This window comes from Neoarius graeffei, chromosome 13 (assembly GCF_027579695.1).
Source record: "Neoarius graeffei isolate fNeoGra1 chromosome 13, fNeoGra1.pri, whole genome shotgun sequence".
Lineage (NCBI taxonomy): Eukaryota > Metazoa > Chordata > Actinopteri > Siluriformes > Ariidae > Neoarius > Neoarius graeffei.
Window position 1 is genome coordinate 35001700 of NC_083581.1, and position 22913 is coordinate 35024612.

General features: G+C 43.3%; 1 protein-coding gene across 1 annotated transcript in view; it reads right to left on the minus strand.

Annotated features, from left to right (window-relative positions):
* Positions 1-22913, minus strand: part of wu:fy63c09 (uncharacterized protein LOC797544 homolog) — a 76197-nt gene that overhangs the window by 52408 nt on the left and 876 nt on the right. The window contains exons 2-4 of the mRNA XM_060937631.1: positions 14524-14563; positions 3905-3948; positions 3778-3823 (exon numbers count right to left, since the gene is read on the minus strand). Of these exons, the coding sequence (XP_060793614.1) occupies positions 3778-3823; positions 3905-3948; positions 14524-14563 (130 nt within the window). The remainder of the gene's footprint in view (positions 1-3777; positions 3824-3904; positions 3949-14523; positions 14564-22913) is intronic.

Genomic DNA, 22913 nt, shown 5'->3' on the forward strand with positions numbered 1-22913 from the left:
AACAGCCGACTACACAATTAAGTCCAGCCGGCTACTTTAATGACTATTATTTTTGTAGCCCACAGGCTCTAAATATTAATTTTCGATTTTAATAAAATTAAATGTTTATCTAACAGACTGACAATAATGTCAAACTGAACCGCACTCATTCAAGTTGTGATTCGCACTGTTTGTACCGATAATAACCACAAATTCCCCGCCGACTTCGTTGATCAAGGGAGAGTAACTCATCCGCGGCCCCAACATGCGGCGTGTGCGTGCGCGCACTCGGCGGAGGCAGTAGTGTGTCGGAGGGAACAGAAGCAGAGATAACGCTTATTTTGTCTCCGGTAAACCAGTCTTCTCTCGTTCAATTACGTGCTGGCATCAAAAGACACCGCTGGTTGTAAATGAAACCAAACTGAGTGGTTGGAGTGTATTTTCATACACAAATGGAGAAATGTTGGCTGAGTGTGTAATTGTGTAGCCCCACTGCAGACCGTTGTCGTTGTTAATTCATAGCATGCTCAGCTGCGTGAATGTGTCATGCACCGAAAATAAGAGATTTACAAGCCAGGAACGCCTCATGATGCAATACGCAAGAAAAGAAAGAAGATTTACTGCCATTTTACTTTGTATTTGAGTAAAGTGAATAAATAAATGGTCTGTGGAAAATACATTTAATCCTGGGAACTGCGTGCACAGGAGTTTATTTTGTGTTTACCCCCCCAGCTGGCTACTTATTTGTCATGGCTGGCTAGTATGAGCCTTAGTGGAAAGCCCTGTGAGATACGATTTAACTGAATTGTGGATGACGGCCGGACGCCATGCCATGGCACTAGCTCACTGGCCTTAGGACCAGAGAAGCTAAAAATAAGACGCATCTTTATTTTAATTATTAGCAAGTTACTGTAGTAGAAGAGGAGTCCAGGAAGTGCTGTTCTCGGAAAATGATTAACTTCGGGGTAATACCAGTGGGGCCACTTCACATAACTCCATCACTGATGCATGTCCTTACATACTGTTTAGATTAACAAATATTTCATCATGCACTGGTCTTAAAATTGGATTAGACCAGGGATCCCAGCAGTAATTGAAAAAAATAGAGGAATGTAAGAAACTATCAGCAGGGGTCAAAGGGGCTGCAAGCCCCCTGAAGCTGTTGAGATTTTAACATTTAAAGATGCTATAGAACACATTTTTTACATAGATTTAACATAGAAAAGCAACAGAATTTAACAATAATGTGTATCTATTTGATGCCATATTTTGTAATCAATGACATAAGTGGCAAAAAAAAATTGTTATTTATAAAAATTAGATGAAAATGTAGCTTTGAAGAATATACTTCTTCTAACCCGGACACTGTTCCGCTATCTCTTTTATGGACGATATCTTTTTTCCACGACATATTCAGGGCTGTGAAATTGTAAATAAGAAATCCGAGGAAAAGGGGGGGGGGGGGGGGGGGTCTGGGGCCTGCAGGGCCCCAGACACCAAGCCATTTTAGGTGTTATATGGTGTATTCTGAGCATTTCCTGCAAATAAAAAAATTGATCTCAACAAGTAAATATTTGACTAGTCTTGGTCTTCATTTTGCCATATCAAATACCCATCAACAGTTTTCTCTTTTAAAATGAAAGATCCATGTAAAATACCTTGAAATATCTAATAAGTGCCTATGTATTTTATCTCTTAATCAAAATAAAAGTAAAAAAAAAAATGTGTAAATAATTTAAAGAAATGTTAATAAAAGAAAACTTTGATAGGCCTTTCAAAATGACTTTGTGAAAAATCATGCTCAATATATAAGTGAGAGATACCTGTTGTCTTCCAAATTACACTTAATTCTTGTATTATTGCTGCGTTCATGTGCTATGGGAAGATGATATTTTCCAGTTGGGAAGTGGTATTTACCAGTGTGTTGTGTTCACATGCTTTGGTTGTTGTTGACAAATTAAAGATGGTGGACCAGATTCAGAATCAGGCCTGTTATTTGGCTAAAACAATTATAGATTGCCTTGTTCATCAGCTGCAGCAGGAATATGAGTTATCAAAAGTCAAAAAATGCTGAATATTTCCTGATCATGACAAGTAGAGATTTTCTTAACACATTGAATGCCACGCAGTTTTTGGAAATTTGGCTGTAGCCACAATGAGAGTAGCCAGTATCTAGATCATTGTTGGCGTTCTTTGGACAGCCACAGAATATTTTGTATTAGGCTATAATATACATATTATAATAATATAATATACATAACATGACTCGTTTAAAAGGTGAGAGTCAGCTTTCTGTAGGTGAAAACCACTTCTTTCTTGGTTCATAAACTAGTCTTGTACCGCTCGCCGCCATGTTGAAAAGGTTAAAGTTCATCTCATCTCGGCAACTCGTGTATCAAAATTTTCTACGAGTTGCCCAGTGGAAAATACCACAAGAGGGGGTGTTCATGTGTGCTTTCCATGTCGGTGTTTGGTATTTACCATAATTCCCATAGCACATGAACGCACCATATGTCCTGGCTTTTTCCAAGAATCTGTCACAATGTCTCTTGTCTACAGAGCAAAAGTTTAAAAAAAACTAATGTTTCTTATCTAATATATTATTTACATCTTTTCTTTTACTTCTGGCTCCTTCTATTCCTCTTTGCATCACTCCCAGCTATTTCTTTCAATTCATCTTTCAGTAAGGCTATTAGTTATTAGTTCTATAGTATTTGCATTCCTCTATTAAAGCTATTTACAAAATGTTCATAGTCTGTCAAACAGCATCTAATGAAAGTCTTTTAATTTTCTTTTCTTTAACACCATCTCTTTCAGTTTTGCAAACTTGTTCTTTTTCATCTTTTCCTTCAGTCTGTCTGTGTGTTCTTTTCTAGTCCTCTTTGCATCTCTCTCAAACACCTCCTTAGCTTTCCTTTTTGATGGCATCTTAACTATGTCTGATCTTGCACCCTGTAAGTACAAAATTCACGTACGCGGTGCCAGGTCACGCAATAGCTATTTTTAGCTCTGTCATGCACTCCTGAGCAGTGTTGCCAGATACTGCTGACGTTTTCCAGCCCAAAATATGTTCAAAACCCACCAAAATGCACTTGAAACTGCCCAATCTGGCAACACTGCTCCTGAGTCGCAGTCAAGACGTGTTCCACTCTCAGCTGGCATAAAACTCCGCGAGTCCAGCTGTATTGAGCCGCCGGTCTCGTGCAAGGCGATTAAAACCAACTAGACCCCCCCCAATGATTTTTAATGCAAAAATAGACGTTTTGTGAAGATGATATTTTTCGCGGCAGAATCCGCGGAAATTTCACAGCCCTGTATATTGAATTAAGTTCAACGCATTAGAAACAAAAGCACGAACGGAGTTAAAACACATTTTCTAGCAAATGGGTGCAGCCATATTGTTTTCTCGTTCTATCGCGTACAGTCTCGCGGTATTTACATCAATTTAACTTCCGAGTGTTCCCGAATGTCAACGAGAACAAACGAAGCTGACAAAAACATCGCTAAACAAGCAAACCAAATCAGAACGTATTCTGCTGGTCATTTTACTTAAACAAACATATTTTTAACAGATATACAAGAGATTAAAAAAAAAACACCACTTTGGCTAGAAAAATAGCGGAATTCCGCTAAATACCGGATGTCTGGGATCCCTGTTAGACATACCATTACTGTTGCAACTCCTAGTAGTTTTCAAGATTAAACTCTCTCACATGAATACAACATAATCCTGTGCTTGGGTCAGTCAAGCAAAAAGGAGGGAGGGGAGGAGAGAGGAAAAAAGGTGTCCTCACTCACCGTCTCTCTCTGTTCTGGTCAGTCGGTGCTGCTGTTCTGTTGGAAGCTGAAAAATGTAAGGAAAAAAAAAAAATCAGAACAAAATACATTCCGGCATTACGACCGCTAAAAACTGAGGTGTACTCACTCCTTTTTATCACAGCTCTGATCGACGAGAGCGCGCCTTGAGTGCTGAAACAGAAACAAAGTTATACGCAACCTTTTCTTCCACACTCGGTTTCAGAGTTTATTTCAAAACCCTGTTTCACTGCTTCCAGCTGTGACTCAACTGCTTCTTGAGAACTCGTTTCCTAGCAGTACTGTGGGCTTATGCTGAGTAATGGGAAAAACATTGACCAACCACGCCAACATTCCCCATCCAGCACAGACATTCCACCGTCGCCTGCTGGATTCTCATACTCCGAATAACACCAAACGGTAAAACGAACTCATTTTATACCGTAGCACTGTTGAATTGTCAATTCTGATTGATTTAAAAAAAAAAAAAAAGTGTGGATTAAATTTCTATAGCCCACAGCACTAGTTATCATTTCTACAGAAACAAATATGCTCGTATATTGGACATGTCACGTTAACTGACTTTAAAACGTGTGCAGCTGTTGATCTGGTGAAGCTTTCTGCGAGATGATGTTTATTTATCATTTTTGGAAAGAGTCCCCAGGGTCAGCCCGAGGTTAAACTGGATCTTCACGCTTTCCTTCAAAGGAAAATCTTCAGTCTGGAGGGAGGGCTTTTCAGATTCTTCATAACATGAGGAGCTGAATTATTTTGGTTGAAATAACTTCAAGAGAATAAGGAGATCGCAGATACAAGCGGCCGAAATGAGTTTCCTTTGCAGGGTGGCTGGGCGCTCCCTTAGAGATAGGGTGAGAAGCACAGTCACTCGGGAGGAGCTCGGAGTAGAGCCGCTGCTCCTCCACATCGAGAGGAACCAGCTGAGGTGGCTCGGGCATCTTTTTCGGATGCCTCCTGGACGCCTCCCTGGGGAGGTGTTCCAGGCATGTCCCCCCAGGAGGAGGCCCCGGGGAAGACCCAGGACACGCTGGAGGGACTATGTCTCTCGGCTGGCCTGGGAACGCCTCGGTGTTCTTCCCGAGGAGCTGGCCGAGGTGTCTGGGGAGAGGGAAGTTTGGGCTTCCATGCTTAGACTGCTGCCTCCGCGACCCGGTCCCGGATAAAGCGGAAGAAGACGAGACGAGAATAAGGAGAGAGGAGGTCAAGGGGAATGGCTGTTTACAGCCGATATAACAAGTGTTATACCCTGTCCACACTAGGGATTTTGTACCGATACAATACTACTTTCGTACCGCAACACCTGTCCACACTAGCAACTATACCGGTACTGTAGCGGTATAACTGTATCGTTACGAAACCCACAAATGTATGGGTTTCGTACCGGTACAGTAGCGCTTCGCTGTAGTGTGGACAGATGAAGCGGTTCTGTATCGATACAAATATAATGCGCAAGCGCAATGAACCATTCCTACTTCTTCCAGCAATACGCACGTGCTTTCCAGCTGTAAATAAAATGTCAAAATGGCTCAAAACGACCGTGGAGCTACATGGAGCAAAGAAAAGAGGGAGGAAGAAAGGAGGAAGAGGGGAAAAGGGAGAGAAAGAGAAGGAAAGAGGGAGAAAGGGAGGGGAAGAGACGGGAAGAGGGAGAAAGTGAGGGGGAGAAAGGGAGATTCGTTTTCTTTGTTTCTTTCTCAACTGCCTCGCGCGTTTTATACGATTCGACTGAATAAATGACCACCAGAAATACAGACTGTACACTGATGACAAAAAGCACACACACGTTGTTTCATCCGCCATATTCTCGGAAGGAAGTTACTCGGTAACCACAGAAACATTTCGCGCACGCGCATTTCAACTACCGTGAAAGAAAACCGCAAACATTTCTCGCTAGTGTGGACAGATGCACTAAGCTGTACCGGTATACTTTGTATCGATACAGTTATACCTCTATCGTACCGGTATATATGTGAACACAGCTTTAGTTACAGTGGCCTGAAACAGCATCAGATTTTCACAAGTCCTAAAAGCAGATAGAGAGCCAGATTAAACTAAAATGTTTTGCTTGGTCATTTATTTACTAAGGAAAATAATCCAATATTACACATCTGAGAGTGGCTAAAGTACATGAACCTTTAATTTCGGTATCTGATGCGACCCTCTTGTACAGTGTAAACTGTTGCTCATCGGTCCTGCACATCTGCTTGGAGGAATTTTAGCCCATTCTTCTGTACAGAAGAGCTTCAGCTCTGGGACGTTGGTGCGTTTCCTCACATGAACTGCCCACACAACATTTCTATTGGATAAAGGTCAGGACTTTGTTTTGGAATGGCCAAGTCATTCCTTTTACTCTTCTTTAACCATTCTTTGGTAGAATGAGGCTCTCTGTCTTGCTGCATGACCCACTTTCTCTTGAGATTCAATTCCTGGACAGATCTCCTGACCTTTTCGTCTAGAAATCGCAGGAATAATTCAGAATTCATTGTTCCAAATCAATAATGGCAAGTCATCCTGGGCCAGATGCAGCAAAATAGGCTCAAACCACGATGCTATCACCACCACATCTCACAGATGTGAAAACGTTCTTTATGCTGGAATGCATGATTTTCCTTTCTCCAAACATACTTCTCATTTAAATTAAAAAAAGTTCCAGTTTGTTCTCGGAAGCCATGGCCTAATGGTTAAGCCTCGGTCACAACCAGCCGTACGTGCTCCTACGGCCGGTCTACGTGCAAAAAACGCAAGAAACGCACAGAGGGCGCGCATGTGACGTGCTGATTTTCGAGCCGTAGACTGGCCGCAGACCGGCCGCAGAGGTTCTTTGTCATGTCAAACAAACTCTACGGGCGCTTACGTTTTTTTTTCCAGGTTGCAAGACAAACTTACGGCCAACGTGCGTCTTTCTCCATGAACAAAAAAAAAAAAAAAAAGCAGCGATTTGGGAAACGCCAAAAATCGCACAGCCAAAAAAATCGTACATCCGGTTGTAACCTAGGCTTTAGAGAAGCAGCTTTGGGACCAAAAGGTTGCCAGTTCAATTTCCTGGACCAGCAGGAATGGCTGAAATGCCCTTGAGCAAGGCACCTAACCCATAACTGCTCCGGGTATGGTGTACATCGCTCTGGATAAGAGCATCCGCGAAATGCCATTAATGTCATGCATTCAAAAACCTTTTCCAATAGCCTTCTGGCTTGTCCATGTGATCTTTAACAAACTGTAGTTGAGCGAGCAGTGGGTTTTTTTTTTTTTTGAGAGCAGTAGCTTTCCCTTTGCAACCCTGTCATTGCTGTTCAGTGTTCTCCTGATGGTGGACTCATTAACATCAGTCTATGTGAGAGAGGTCTTTAGGCCAAGTTTACATTAGACCGTATCTGTCTCGTTTTCTTCGCGGATGCACTGTCGGTTTACATTAAAACGCCGGGAAACGGGAATCCGCCAGGGTCCACGTATTCAATCCAGATCGTGTCTGGTCCGGTGCTGTGTAAACATTGAGAATACGCGGATACGCTGTGCTGAGCTCTAGCTGGCGTCGTCATTGGACAACGTCACTGTGACATCCACCTTCCTGATTCGCTGGCGTTGGTCATGTGACACGACTGCTGAAAAACGGCGCGGACTTCCGCCTTGTATCACCTTTCATTAAAGAGTATAAAAGTATGAAAATACTGCAAATACTGATGCAAATACTGCCCATTGTGTAGTTATGATTGTCTTTAGGCTTGCCATCCTTCCACTTGCAAGTGGTAAGTGACGCGTATGCCCGATATGCACTGGGATCACACACACACACAGCGGCTCAGTCCCGAATCACTGCTCGTGCGCTTCACTCGTGCGCTCTGTGAGCTGCGCAGGGCCAGAGCGTGCACCCTCCAGAGGGCACTCGCTGTTCAGGGCGGAGTGATTTGGAGCGCAGGATGCCTGTGGAGCCGAGTGTATCCGTGTATTGGCGTTGCTGTGTGCACGCGAATCGTTTTAAAAATGTTAATCTGATGATCCGCTGATACGGTCTAATGTAAACCCCACCTTAGTTGCTTAGACGTTACCCTGGGTCCCTGAGACCTCGTGGACTATTACACGCCCTGCTCTTGGAGTGATCTTTGTTGGTCAATCACTCCCGGGGACGGTCACAGTCAGTGTATTTACATGCACATAGAGAAAATCGAATTTCTGCCGTTGCTCGACTGAAATCGAAGTTCTAAATGCCATGGAAACACCTTAGCTCGGCTGAAATTGAACCGAACTTGATTTCTTGTAATCGAGCTACACGACCTAGATTATGCGATTGTAGCCGAGCTACTTAGTGCATGTAAACCCTATCGAGCTACGTAGTCGAGCTACTTACTTCAGCACGGCCCCTTCCGGAAGTGACGAGTGACGAGACCACAAGCGGGAAACACGACAGCCTCGGTCGGCATGACAACAGTAGTAGCGAGCAGCAGAAGAGGTCAGGAGGAACAAACGAAGAAGAGAAAATGGCGAGCAGAAACGTGCACTTCTGGAGCAATGAGGAGACAGAGTTCATGCTCATTCAGCTTAAGGATTTGAATATATTAAAATTCATGGACGGGAGAAAAACGCGCAATGGAGAACAGGAACTGATAACTTTGTTTACACTCTTGAATAGCTCTTCTTCATGACGACAACCGGAAGTGTACCAACACGATGGGGCATGTAGCGCCACCTGTGGCTCGGGTGCACAATGTACCTCACACAATAGCTCGATTTCCTTGTGTGCATGTAGGATTGGATTTCTCTGGCACCCCTGCTGGGACCCTTTGCTCGATTACCGACAGCAGCTCGATTTGGATGTGCATGTAAACGTACTGAGTGATTTTGAATTTCCTCCATCTGTCGGACTGTGGATTGGTGGAGTCCAAACTCTTTAAAAATGGCTCTGGAACCTTTTCCAGCCTGATGAGCATCAACAACTCTTTTCCTGAGGTCCTCAGAAATTTCCTTTGGTCGATTTTTGATCTTCACTTCCACAAACGTGTTGTGAAGACAAGACTATTACCCTGTCCACACTAGCGATTTTGTACCAATACGAAACTACTTTCGTACCGCAACACCTGTCCACACTAGCAACTATACCGGTACTGTAGCGGTATAACTGTATCGGTATGAAACCCACAAATGTATGGGTTTCGTACCGGTACAGTATCGGTGCTGTAGCGTGGACAGATGAAGCGGTTCTGTATCGATACAAATATAATGCGCATGCGCAAAGTCACACACCTCAATCGATGTCTTCGCTGAATAAAATAGTGAAGAACGGAGATTCGTTTGTTTCTCTCTCTCTCTCTCTCTCAACTGCCTCGCGCGTTTTATACGATTCGACTGAATAAATGACCACCAGAAATACAGACTGTACATTGACAACAAAAAGCACACACGCGTTGTTTCATCCGTACGGAAGCCGAGAGAGGCCCTTCATATAATCCTTTTTTTTTTTATTCACCTTGTTATCCCGAGATAACGACATAATTAATTCAGGATCTCGAGAAAACAAACAACACAACTAATTCGAGATCTCGAGAAAACAAAACCGTTATTTCAAGATCTCGAGAAAACAAAATTATTTCATGATCTCGAGTAAACAGCTGAGAAATGGTTCATTCAGGTGCGCCAAGAGACTTGTGATATGCCGACTTTGGAGCTATTTCTCATTCTGTATAGACGCAACTTTGGTCATTAGAATGTCTGGAATAATCGATCACCTAATAAGGCAATATTTTGATCAGGGGTTGACACAGGGAGAGATTGCATTAAGTCTTTTAATAAGGGATAATTTCAAAATTAGTCCACAGCGCCTCCGCAGAAGACTGGCCCGGCTTCGTCTCTACCAACGGAGATACAGTGATCCAGCTGAGATCATGAAATAATAGTTTTGTTTTCTCAAGATCACGGAGTAATTGTTTTGTTTTCTCGAGATCTCGAAATAATGGATGCCATATATTCTCAGAAGGAAGTTACTCGGCAACCACGGAAACATTTCGCGCACGCGCATTTCAACTACCATGAAAGAAAACCGCAAACATTTCTCGCTAGTGTGGACAGATGCACTAAACTGTACCGGTATACTTTGTATCGATACAGTTATACCACTTTCGTACCGGTATGGAGCACTTGCATGTGACGTCACAGCCGATCCAGATTGTGACAGACGCCATCTTGTCGGTCAAACGCCATATTCCACCTTCTACTTCTGCTTTTACTTCTACCTTTTCTTCTGGAAAAACCTACTATATACAATTCTACTACAACGGCTGCGGCTACAAGCTCTCCCTACCTGTGCACGTTTATGTTTTTTGTGTGTATTTTTGCGTGTTGTTCGTCTGTACCGGACTTCAATATCCACTACAACCGTATGGACTTACTGGACATTGGTTTCCAGCAGAAAATGACGGTTTGTAGCGATTTCCATCGCATGCACAACATTCCGGACGAGAAAAAAAAAAAAACATTCCGGACGAGATAGCGAGACCAGCGGGGTCTCCGTGGATTGTTATCGGAAGCAAAGCGAAGGAGGTGGCGCCGGGAGCTGAAGCAAAAGCGAGGCTACAGGCAGAGCCGGCCTGTTGACTAAGCTCAGAAAACAGCCACTCAAATCTCCACTGCCAAGCCTCTACCTCTCCAACGCCAGATCCATGTAAACAGCACGGACGATTTGGAATTACAGCTGGAATTACCTTATTCTATTCTATAATCGGCTGGTCAGTGCTATACTCAATACTTAAGTGACTTACCCGTCCAATGAGGATTCTTGTTTACAAGATGCCACATCTGAGTCGCTGACAAATCCTGAATTTCTGTAAAGATAACTGTCCAGAGATTTATAAGCACGCAGTGCTTCACCACTGAACAGCGAGGGAAAGTTAATGAGGTAATCATACACGTCCGGGTATTCCGCTGGCAGTTCAAAATCCGGTCGTGAAAACTCCATCCGGTAAGCCATAAGGGTCACAAATCTGTAGATCGTTTATTTTAGACATATATCTAGTTATCTGTTCATTAGAAAAATGAGCCGTGTAGTCCGTCGGTTGAAATTGATCCATTCTGTACACGAGTGCAGCAGTATTCAGCGGTGTTTTTGACCGACAAGATGGCGGTTGTGTACTTTCCGGTCACGTGACTGCAAGATCTCTATAAGTGTGAACACAGCATTTGATAGATCCCTGCTCTTTAAATAAACAGAGCTCCCATTCACTCCTGATTGCCACCCCATTGACTGAAAACACCCGACTAATTTCACCTTCAAATTAACTGCTAATCCTAGAAGTTCATACACTTTTGCCACTCACTGATGTATAATATTGGATAATTTTCCTTCATAAATAAATAACCAAATATAATATTTTTGTCTCATTTGTTTAATTGGGTTCTCTTTAGGACTTGTGCGAAAATCAGATGATGTTTTAGGTCATATTTATGCAGAAATTAGAATTTTCTGTAAGAACTCAATTTCAAACTCACAAACCACTGTATAACAGGATCTAACAAGTTTCATGCATGAGCCATGACAATAAACATAACTATACAATTGGATTTTTTTAAAAAAAGACGATGTGTCCTTTAATAAATAAATTGTAATCAGTATCAAGGAAAGCTCAGTTGTACCAGCTTCGTTCACGTCATACTGCAAAACTCAAGAAGCAAACTTTTGACACTAAACATGTCTTGGATGATCAACATTTGAAAAGCAGATTTTTCCCCCTTTAATATTTCTATCCACCATCATTTTAACTCATCACTGAGGGTATAAGACTTCCCCATTTCAAAAATTGTTAGAAGACCCTTCCAAACCTCGGTGCCTACAATCCTTGTGCATTATGTAATGCAACACGTACAGTGCCTTGCAAAAGTATTCATACCCCTTGAACTTTTTCATTTTTCCACCTTACAACCATGAACTTAAACATTTTTATTGAGATTTTATGTGATAGACCAACATGGAGTAGCACATAATTGTGAAGTGACATGAAAATGATAAATGGTCTTCAAAATTTTAAACAAATAAAAATCTGAAAAATGTGATGTGCATTAGTATTCAGCCCCCCTGCGTCAATACTTTGTAGAGCCACCTTTTGCTGCAATTACAGCTGCAAGTCTTTTGTGGTATGTCTCTACCAGCTTTGCCCATTCTTCTTTGCGAAATCGCTCAAGCTCAGCCAGATTGGATGGAGAGCGTCTGTGAACAGCAATTTTCAAGTCTTGCCACAGATGCTCAATGGGATTTAGGTCTGGACTTTGACTGGGCCATTCTAACGCATGAATATTCTTTGATCTAAACCGTTCCATTGTAGCTCTGGCTGTATGTTTAGGGTCATTGTCTTGCTGGAAGGTGAATCTCCTTCCCAGTCTCAAGTCTTTTGCAGCCTCCAACAGGTTTTCTTCCAGGATTGCCCTGTATTTAGCTCCATCCATCTTCCCATCAACTCTCACCAGCTTCCCTGTCCCTGCTGAAGAAAAGCATCCCCATAGCATGATGCTGCCACCACCATGTTTCACAGTGGGAATGGTGTGTGCAGGGTGATGAGCAGTGTTAGTTTTCCGCCACACATAGCGCTTTGCATTTAGGGCAAAAAGTTCAACTTTGGTCTCATCTGACCAAAGCACCTTCTTCCACATGTTTGCTGTGTCCCCTACATTTCTTATGCCTATCTTTCAACCATGGCTTTCTTCTTGCCACTCTTCCAAAAAGGCCAGATTTGTAGAGTGTACGACTTATAGTTGTCCTGTGCACAGATTCTCCCACCTGAGCTGTGGATTTCTGCAGCTCCTCCAGAGTGATCATGGGCCTCTTGGCTGCTTCTCTGACCAGTGCTCTCCTTGCTCGCTCTGTCAGTTTAGGTCAGGGGTGGGCAATTATTTTTTCCATGGGGCCACATGAGAAACAGAAAATTTAGTGGAGGGCCGGACCAAAAGGCTGAACTAAATTCTGCATAATATTAATTGTATTTCTTTATATAAAGCAATAAATAACATTGTTTTTACAAGCTGCTAAGACTGGTAAGAGTATGGAAAAAACAAGGTTGCCTTACAAAAAATGTCATTTATTCAATCAAATTTCTCAAAACAATGGTTAACAAAATATGAACGTTTGTACCTTTTTTTTTCAGTCACATTCACCCCAAAACATAATAAAGACATCACAATATTGTCTTTCTACTCCAAATATCAAGCAAGATACATCATATTATAATAATGATGCCCACATTTGTAGTTTAATCACCTCATTTGGTGTTTTTCAGTTTTTCGGATCTGCTCTCCGCAAACTAAACACACGGCTTTATCTCTGACTTCAGTAAATAAATACTTAGCAGTCCATGTTTTGTTGAAAGCCCTGCATTCGGCATCTACCTTTCTTCTTTTTGCGGACATTTTGGGGGCTAAAGTCTTCTTGTGACCTGCTCGCAACAACATCGATTCGGTGTAGGTATCAGATCTATAGATTGGCTCCGGCGCCTGCTGGTGACGTCACACTATGTGATTGGCTGGACCGTTTGAAGGATGACGTACAAGTTTGTGGTTGGTCTGGACAAATTACGGAAGTAGTTATCGCGGGATTAGGTTTCGTGGGATTTCATGTTATGTTCATGTCGCGCGCATTGCGTTTTTGTTGAACACAACTTCAAAATAAAAGCAATGCACATTCAGTCCATGCATGAGGTAAAATTAGCAAATACGTTTATTTTGTAATTTCTAATTAACCTTACGCAGGCCGGTCAGAATGAACCAAAGGGCCGGATGCAGCCTGCGGGCCGTAAAATGCCCAGGTCTGGTTTAGGTGGACGGCCATGTCTTGGTAGGTTTGCAGCTGTGCCATACTTTTTCCATTTTTGAATGATGGATTGAACAGTGCTTCCTGAGATGTTCAGAGCTTGGGATATTTTTTTTATAACTTAACCCTGCTTTAAACTTCTCCAGAACTTTATCCCTGACCTGTCTGGTGAGTTCTTTGGTCTTCATGATGCTGTTTGTTCTTCAGTGTTCTCTAACAAACCACTGAGGCCTTCACAGAACAAGTGTATTTATGCTGAGAGTAAATTACACACAGTAGGACTCCATTAACTAATTAGATGACTTCTGAAGGCAATTGATTGCACTGGATTGTATTTAGAGGTATCAGAGGACAGGGGGCTGAATACTAATGCACACCACATTTTTCAGATTTTTATTTGTTTAAAATTTTGAAGACCATTTATCATTTTCGTTTCACTTCACAATTATGTGCTACTCTGTGTTGGTCTATCACATAAAATCTCAATAAAAAAAAAAAAAAAACTTTTAAGTTCGTGGTTGTAAGGTGGAAAAATGTGAAAAAGTTCAAGGGGTATGAATACTTTTGCAAGGCACTGTAAGTGCTTTTCTCAGACAAATTACACTTCTTTCTCAGTCTGTGTGCTTATGTACCTGCTCAGCACAGCTATAAATCCAGACATGAGCACAAACATGACAAGAAACTTCAATTATCCCTTGACAATAAACAACCAATACCTTGTTTTCCTTGAGCCAAGAAGTTTTTCCAGCAGAGAAGGTCAAAGAAAGACAGTCTACCGTTTCAGCCTGAAAATTTCCCCTTTTTGATTCAAAATAAGAGCCAAAAGACTCAAGCCAGGGGTTTTGAGTCAATATATTTTGGACTCTGGATTGGGGAGGAACACACACACACACAAAAAAAAAGGCCCCTGCACACACTTGCAAACTCATACTTCTGTTTTTCTCACTTACCTGGAATGACGTTGTTCAGGCTTGTTCCTATCTGCTCGCTCTGAAAAAAACCACACACACACAATCAAAACTATAATCCAGCTTGGAGATCACACTCACCAAGGTGCTAGGGACACTATGGAGAACTGGAGTATTCATGACAGAACAGGAGAAGGAGACACAGGTATGATATAAAATAATCAAAATGAACCTGGAAATAACCAACACTATGACCAAAACATTCGCATCCAATACTTAAAGGAGATACGCAGAACCATGGCTTTACGTTTTGTTTATAAATGCCTTGAGACTTCAAGAATGGCACAGGAATAGTTTTAAGCGTTAACAATAAATCTAATATGGCCCTTTTCCACTACCCTTTTTCAGCTCACTTCAGCCCGACACGGCTCGCGTTTCGACTACCTCAGAGCAGCATGACTCAGCTCGCTTCAGCCCTACCCAGCACCCAAAACTCACACGGTTTTGGAGTAGGGCTGAAGCGAGCCAAACTGAGCCGAGTGGGGCTAGGGGTGTGAGGAGACACTCCCCTGTGCACTGATTGGTGAGGAGGAGTGTCCTCACATGCCCACACACGCCCCGCGAGCACGCTGGGATCTGTAAACACCGTAAACCCGGAAGAAGAAGAATTACGAATTACGAGAATTTCTGAAGCCTTATGCGCCTCGCCTCATCTATACGCTCTTGCCAGTATCTGTTGGCGTTGTCGGTGACAACAAGCCACAGCACCAAGACCAGCAACACTAACGACTCCATGTCCTCCATGTTTATTGTTTACTATCCGGGTCGTGAGACTACCGCTTAAAAGGTCACTGATGTCACTGTTTGCGCCGCCTAACGACATCACGTGACGTCCACCCACTTTCGCTAACTCCACCCAATGTGTCCACCCACTTCCAGCCAGCACAGTTCAGCGCGGTTGTAGTCGAAATGCAACTCCAACAGCCCCACTCAGCTCGACTCAGCCCAACTCAGCACGGCACGGCTCAGCCCAACTCAGCCGCGTTGGTAGTGGAAAAGCGGCATAATTTTTACAATTAAAATGATTCATATAGGTAGCGGTCTGAGTGAATGACCTTGATATCTGTGACGTCACCACAGGAAGTCTATCGGTCTCATAGCCATTTCTGCTATACTAAAACAGAGCTGACTGCAACTTCGAGCTTCCATCGCCATGCCACATAGATGTGTTGCTGGCGGGTGCAGCAACATGACAGAAGCTGGATTTACGTTTCATTCATGGCCCAAGAATGTTCAAACTGCAAAGATTTGGACGCGTTTTGCAAGAAGTTCACAGGCACGTTGGGCGGCTACGAAGCGGTCGCGCCTCTGCTCTGCACATTTTACTGAAGACTCGTACGAGACCTCTGATCTGTTGAGGAGCGTTGGCTATAAGCCCGTATTGAAAGAGGGTGCAGTACCAACAATTAAAGGAAAAGAAAACTACAAGAAAAGGAAAGTAAGTTCAGTTGCACCCGTTCTCCTGGAGTGTGAGCTGAGGGCCGTTGCTAAAACCCAGGACGGAACGGGACGGGCAGTGACGTCCCCGCGATTGTTGCTAAAACTGGTGACGTCCTGTCCCAGGTTTTAGTAACTGCCTGAGCCGAGCAGTAATGGCGGCATACTCAGTATGGAGCATATGGAGAATGAGTGGAGCAGCCGTTTGATTTCTTCGCCAGATATGCTCATCTCAGCAGCAATATCTCGTCCTTACGTGGAAGAAGCGAATTAACAGAGAACTGAACGAACAACTGAAAGTGAGATTGTTTCAAAACAATCGACCACGAGGTCGGCCTTCAAGAAGCGAGAACAGAGATGGGTAAAATGCGACTCTCATTTGGATACAAAACAACAACACTTGTTTACCTACATTTAGATTAATACATGTAACTTGTATTGTGTGTTTAAGTTACCGGTATAAGATTATTTAATTTGCTTCAGAATGTGATTGTCTCAGTTCATCTGATTATTTAATGAGCCTTTTACAGTTTATCAGTGAAAATGCATGCATGTACATGTATGTTGCATAAGTTATAACAGCTATCCTGTTTTAATGAGGGTCAACCCACAATCGAAGTCAAATCGGTCTTAGTTGAGCAAGTCGGTAACGGTGTTTCTTACTTTCACCATAAATTTTTATTTATATGACTTTGGTCTATAGCTGTCAAAGGCCTCGGCCTTAAAACCGGTTCCTGCTGTGATGTCACAGACTCAGGGTGGGCTGGCTCAGCGGGGCAGCTCGAATACCAACTTTGCGGTCGAGTTTAACTCTCAAAAATATACATTTTTATTCCCATTTATGCAGCATAAATGGATTTAAAAATAAAGGTTCTGCGTATCTCCTTTAAGCCCAAGTATAACAAGTAGTACTTTGTTATTTATACTTGGTTGTAACCATAACTTGACTACCATTAGCCAGAAACTGAATTAAGTGTACTGAACATTAAATAAACAAATAATAAAACATGACTAAAAACCTCATGATTGAGTCTTTTAGAGCAACCAATTCCCTTTCCTTGGATCTACCCCAAACTAGCGAGCCAGAAAGCGACAGAGAGAACTATACAAACCCCTCAAGTTTATCTTCCAACATTGTGTGCATGTCCCACAATCTGGGCAAGTAACTGGCACTATTCAATTGGCAGTCCAGGTAAATCTGTGTCTTGGTTTCTCAATGAAGAAAATACGTTTGTAATTCAGTTACTAAATGCTATCCATGCAAAATTTGCAGTCATTCCAGGGTTATAGACACAACAACAAGCACTTTATTATACGTCTACATTCCAATTCAATTCTGGCCACCTCATTGCTAAAACATTTGGCTGCACGCCTGGCTATCAAGGGTGCACTCTGTGTAATTTAATATGTATTTATTACCTAGGGAAATGCATGCAGTGTGGTGTTTATTTGATTTTTTTTTTAAGAGTACAACTTTAAAGATATCAGCAATGCATCTGAAGTTAAAGATATACTAGGACTTGAGTCTGACCTTGAGATGTTTCGTATTGACGTGGACTTGTCTCCGAGTTATCGCCACTTATGCTTGGGCTTGTTTAGGTCTTGGGCATTGTTCTGGCTCAATATGGTCTTGACCAGGAGTTTGTACAATTTAAGTTCATGTTGTCATGACACGTGTGCCGTATGGACGACAGCCGTCTCCCTAAAGTCGTTTTCTTCGGAGAGCTTAGTGAGGGGAAAAAGGAAAGCTGGCAGGCCATGTAAGCACTACAAAGACCAGCTTAAGCGCTAGCTAGCTAAGTGCTGCCAACATTCCCACTACCACCTGGGAAAGGATCGCCGGAGACCATCCCACATGGAGGTCAACCATCAAGGAAGGCACCAAGGCCTTTGAAGCTGCCAGGAGAGCTGCGGCGGAAGAGAAGCGCCAGCACAGGAGAGCGGCTCGCCTTCAGCCAGCCAACCCAGTTGAACATACACCTGCCCCAACTGCTCCCGAGTATGCCGGTCAAGAATTGGTCTGCACAGCCACCTCAGAGCCTGTCGACCGATTCCCTAATCCTCAGACCGAGAAAACAGCCATCATGTTGTCTTTTCTTTTCACGCGCACAAAGTTTGACCAGAAGCCAGCTACCTCAAGTAAAGGTGGATGGATGAAAAGTTATGGAGTCAGTCTTGACTTGAACTCGCACTAGAGTCCAACGTTTTCAGGTCAGAGACTCAAACAAAAAGATGTACCTTGATCAAAGCAAGTCAAGCGTTTTTTTTTTTTAATTATCATTCCTCTATATATTTAATATACTGTTAAATTGGAATGAAATGTGGTTTCTCTGGGACCACGGTGCAATACATAATACCCAGATACGCGTTGTGTATATCGGGTGCAAAGAATACAAAAAAAACCACACACACATACACCGGTGCACTTCAACTAAACAGCACAAGAGAACAGAGTTCAGTGGAAGAAAACTAGTAACTAAACTACTGACCGTACATTTTGTACATTGCTTGATTTTAGAGTGTATTTTTATCTATATTTAGGTCAAGGGTTTTTTTTATTTGCCACTTGTGCTTAAACCAACAGTTCAGACACATTGGAATTTTTGTGCAGGGCTCCCTCAGTCAACAGATTAGAAAATAAAAACACTATAATAAAAATATAAAATATAGAAACACTATATAATACGTTGGGGGGGAGAGTTATATGCACAAAACTTGCATTTAAAAGTATTAAACAGAAGGAGAGGACAAATGTTAAATAACATTAATAAAATAAAAGGCTAGTCCTGAGCGCTGTTCCTGGATTATTAAAAGAGGGGAAAATTATATGGAAATATTGCACATTTTGGGAGGGGAATGAAAGTTATGTGGGGATATTGCACAGTTAAAATATTACACATTTATCAAAGGGTATATGACACATAATCCTGTTTCACAGATAATAGTATATCGCATATTGCATATGACCAGTGAAGTGAGGTAGTAATGGTTATTGTTACGCTTATTCAATAATTTTGTTTTGCCATCAGTCTGACTGTGGCAGGGAAGAAGCTGTTGAAGAACCGTGTTCTAGGAGTGATGATGCTGTCCGAGCTGCTGTGTCTCAGGTTGTACGTGCGGTGTTTGTGTCGGAGCAGAGAGTGAGCTGGGTGGAGTGAGTCTCTGATGATTCCCTCTGCTCTTTTCCGACAGCGCTGCACATACTTGCACTACGTTCACACTGCAGGCTGAAGTGACTCAAATCCGATTTTTTCGCCCATATGTGACCTGTATCCGATCTTTTATTGACAATATGAACGACACAGATCCGATTTTTTCAAATCCGACCCAGGCCGTTTGGATATGTGGTCCTAATTCCGATTTCTATCCGCTCTTTTCATATGCGACTTCAGTCTGAACCGCCAGGTCGCATTCATCCGACTTGCACGTCATCAACAAGCCACAAACGTCACTATTCTGCGCTGAAGTAGGCGGCGGGTCTCTCAAAAAAACATCTACATCCCACCATTCCTGGCTGCGACTCCGCACCCACACGTTCCTTTGAACGGAGGTTGCAGTCACTACCCCGCAGAACGCCTGAGCCAAAACCCTTGCCCTCTTCCTTCTCAACCTCCTCCTTAACATCAGGCTATTGTGCATGTTCTGGCTCCGTCGCAACAACAACTGCATCATCGCCAGGTACTCCATGCTGGCTACTGTCATACACGGGAAACTTTAGGTTACTTCCGTAAACACTGGCCATGCTCACTGCGTGTGACGTCGTCGTATCCTGCAATGCGCATGCGGAACACTTTTAGGTCGCTTTTCGTTCATACTGAGGATCACATACAAGTCGCGTATATTTGTTAATGTGAACGACCTCACAAAAAAATCGGATTTCACAAAAAAATCGGAATTGAGCATTAAGCCTTGCAGTGTGAACGTAGTGATAGAGTCCATGGAAGGAAGTTTTGTCCCTGTGATCCTCTCCGCAGTCTTTACGACTCTTTGCAGAGCCTTCCTCTCTGCCTGTGTGGTGTTACCGTACCAGACGGTGATGCCTGCTGTGAGGATGCTCTCTATCAGTCCTCTGTAGGCCAGGGTGAGAGGGTGATGGTTCAGACCAGCTTTCCTGAGCAGCCTGATGAAATAAAGCCTTTGCTGGGCTTTTTTCACTGTGGCGTTGAGTCCAGCTCAGGTCAGATGTAACCTGCAGTCCCAGGAATCTGTAGCTGTCAGCCCTCTCCACCTCAGTCCCTTTGATGATATATATATTGTTTTTCTTAATTTTTTAATCTATATTTATAAAAATATATTTGTGTGTGTGTGTGTGTGTGTGTGTGTGTGTATAATCTTAATCTGTTTTTTTACAAGTAAGGTGAGAGAGAAATGGCATTTCGATTCTATATATCCAGGACATATAGGAGTGAATTGACAATAAAGAATCTTTGACTGTATGATCAGCAGCAGTAAGATTCATGTCATCATAATAAAGTTTTCAAACACAGAATTACAAAAAGTGATGATTTCGGGTCGGCAGCACGGTGGTGTGGTGGTTAGCATTGTCACCTCAAAGCAAGAAGGTTCTGGGTTTGAACCCAGCAGCCGGCAAGGGCTTTTCTTTGTGGAGTTTGCATGTTCTCCCTGTGTCTGCGTGGGTTTCCCCCACAGTCCAAAGACATGCGGTTAGGTTAATATGGGACGGCCTTGGGCTGAGGTGCCCTTGAGCGAGGCATCTAACTCCCAACTACTCCCCGGCCGCTGTTAGCATGGCTGCCCACTGCTCTGGGTGTGTGTGTTCACTGCTTCAGATTCTTTAGAAAGTACAAGAGAGCGAAGTACCGAGGCAACCGTCCATGGCGCCATCTTGTAGGTTGCCGCCACAAGCCACAAGAATAGTTTCTTCCCTCAGGCTGTCTCTGTGATGAACAGCTAAAATCCAGACTCATATATCAGTAATATCACTTGTAAAATATCTGCACGCTCATACCGTCATTATGTGCTCACTGTATACTTTATGTTTATTTATTTCATACTTGACTTACCTGGATTAGTTTGCACAATGCACCTATTTTGTTTGTTTTTGTACTATGAGAGCTAAGTGAAACCGGAGTCAAATTCCTTGTGTCTCCCCATATACCTGGCAATAAAAGTGTTTCTGATTCTTTAAATGCAGAGAGGAAATTTCACAAGTGTGATATGAATAAAGTTGTGCTTTCTTTTCGTTTTCTTTCAATGACCAGGAATACCTTTATTTCTGAAAGTAGACATAATACGAGAAAACCTGGGTTATATTATGGGTCACATCAGACAAGGGGCGGCACGGTGGTGTAGTGGTTAGCGCTGTCGCCTCACAGCAAGAAGGTCCAGGTTCGAGCCCCGTGGCCGGTGTTCTGTAAAGTTATCCTACCTCTTGGATTTGTCCTACCAAGCCTACTGCGCATGCGCAGAACACATGACATCATATCTTGGAATTTGGACCGAGTTTTGTCCTACCGATCAGCTGGGCTGATAGAAAATTGGTGAGTATTTCACGCATTTGACGATTTTTATGTTTTGTGCGTATTGGTCGAGTCTTTGGCCGAGTCAAATAATTTGTAATGACTTGTTTTGAATAATAAAACAGTCTGTATGAGAACTTGCTAATTCTGTCACGCAGTGGGCTCTGTGCAGTCAAAGTTATGACGGGGCATCGTTTCGTTTGTTTATAAATACTGTATTTTATACGTTTCTGAATTGCAAATATGCCTACATTACGCATTACAAAGGCGTGAAATACTCACCGATTTTCTATCAGCCCAGCTGATCGGTAGGACAAAACTCGGTCCAAATTCCAAGATATGATGTGTTCTGCGCAAGCGCAGTCGGCTTGGTAGGACAAATCCAAGAGGTAGGATAACTTTACAGAACACCGGCTCTGTGTGGAGTTTGCATGTTCTCCCCGTGGGTTTCCTCCGGGTGCTCCGGTTTCCCCCACAGTCCAAAGACATGCAGGTTAGGTTAACTGGTGACTCTAATGTCGCTTTTCCACTACCAACGCGGCTGAGTTGGGCTGAGCCGTGCCGTGCTGAGTCGAGCTGAGCGGGGCTATTGAAGTTGCATTTCGACTACAACCGAGCTGAACCGTGCTGGCTGGAAGTGGGTGGACACATTGGGTGGAGTTAGCGAAAGTGGGTGGACGTCACGTGATGTCGTTAAGCGGCGCAAACAGTGACATCAGTGACCTTTTAAGCGGTTGTCTCACGACCCGGATAGTAAACAATAAACATGGAGGACATGGAGTCGTTAGTGTTGCTGGTCTTGGTGCTGTGGCTTGTTGTCACCGACAACGCCAACAGATACTGGCAAGAGCGTATAGATGAGGCGAGGCGCATAAGGCTTCAGAAATTCTCGTAATTCGTAATTCTTCTTCTTCCAGGTTTACGGTGTTTACAGATCCCAGCGTGCTCGTGGGGCGTGTGTGGGCATGTGAGGACACTCCTCCTCACCAATCAGTGCACAGGGGAGTGTCTGCTCACGCCCCCAACCTCACTCGGCTCGGTTTGGCTCGCTTCAGCCCCACTCCAAAACCGTGTGAGTTTTGGGGGCTGAGCAGGGCTGAAGCGAGCTGAGTCGTGCTGTTCTGAGGTAGTCGAAACGCGAGCCGTGTCGAGCTGAAGTGAGCTGAAAAAGGGTCGTGGAAAAGGGCCATAAATTGACCGTAGGTGTGAATGAGAGTGTGAATGGTTGTCTGTGTCTATGTGTCGGCCCTGTGATGACCTGGCGACTTGTCCAGGGTGTACCCCGCCTTTCACCCGTAGTCAGCTGGGATAGGCTCCAGCTTGCCTGCGACCCTGTAGAACAGGATAAAGCAGCTAGAGATAATGAGATGAGACGAGATGAGACATCAGACAAGGCCATTTAAGATCACGTGACTGGTTGCTTTGGTCACATGACCCAGTAGTGTAGAGTTGTTA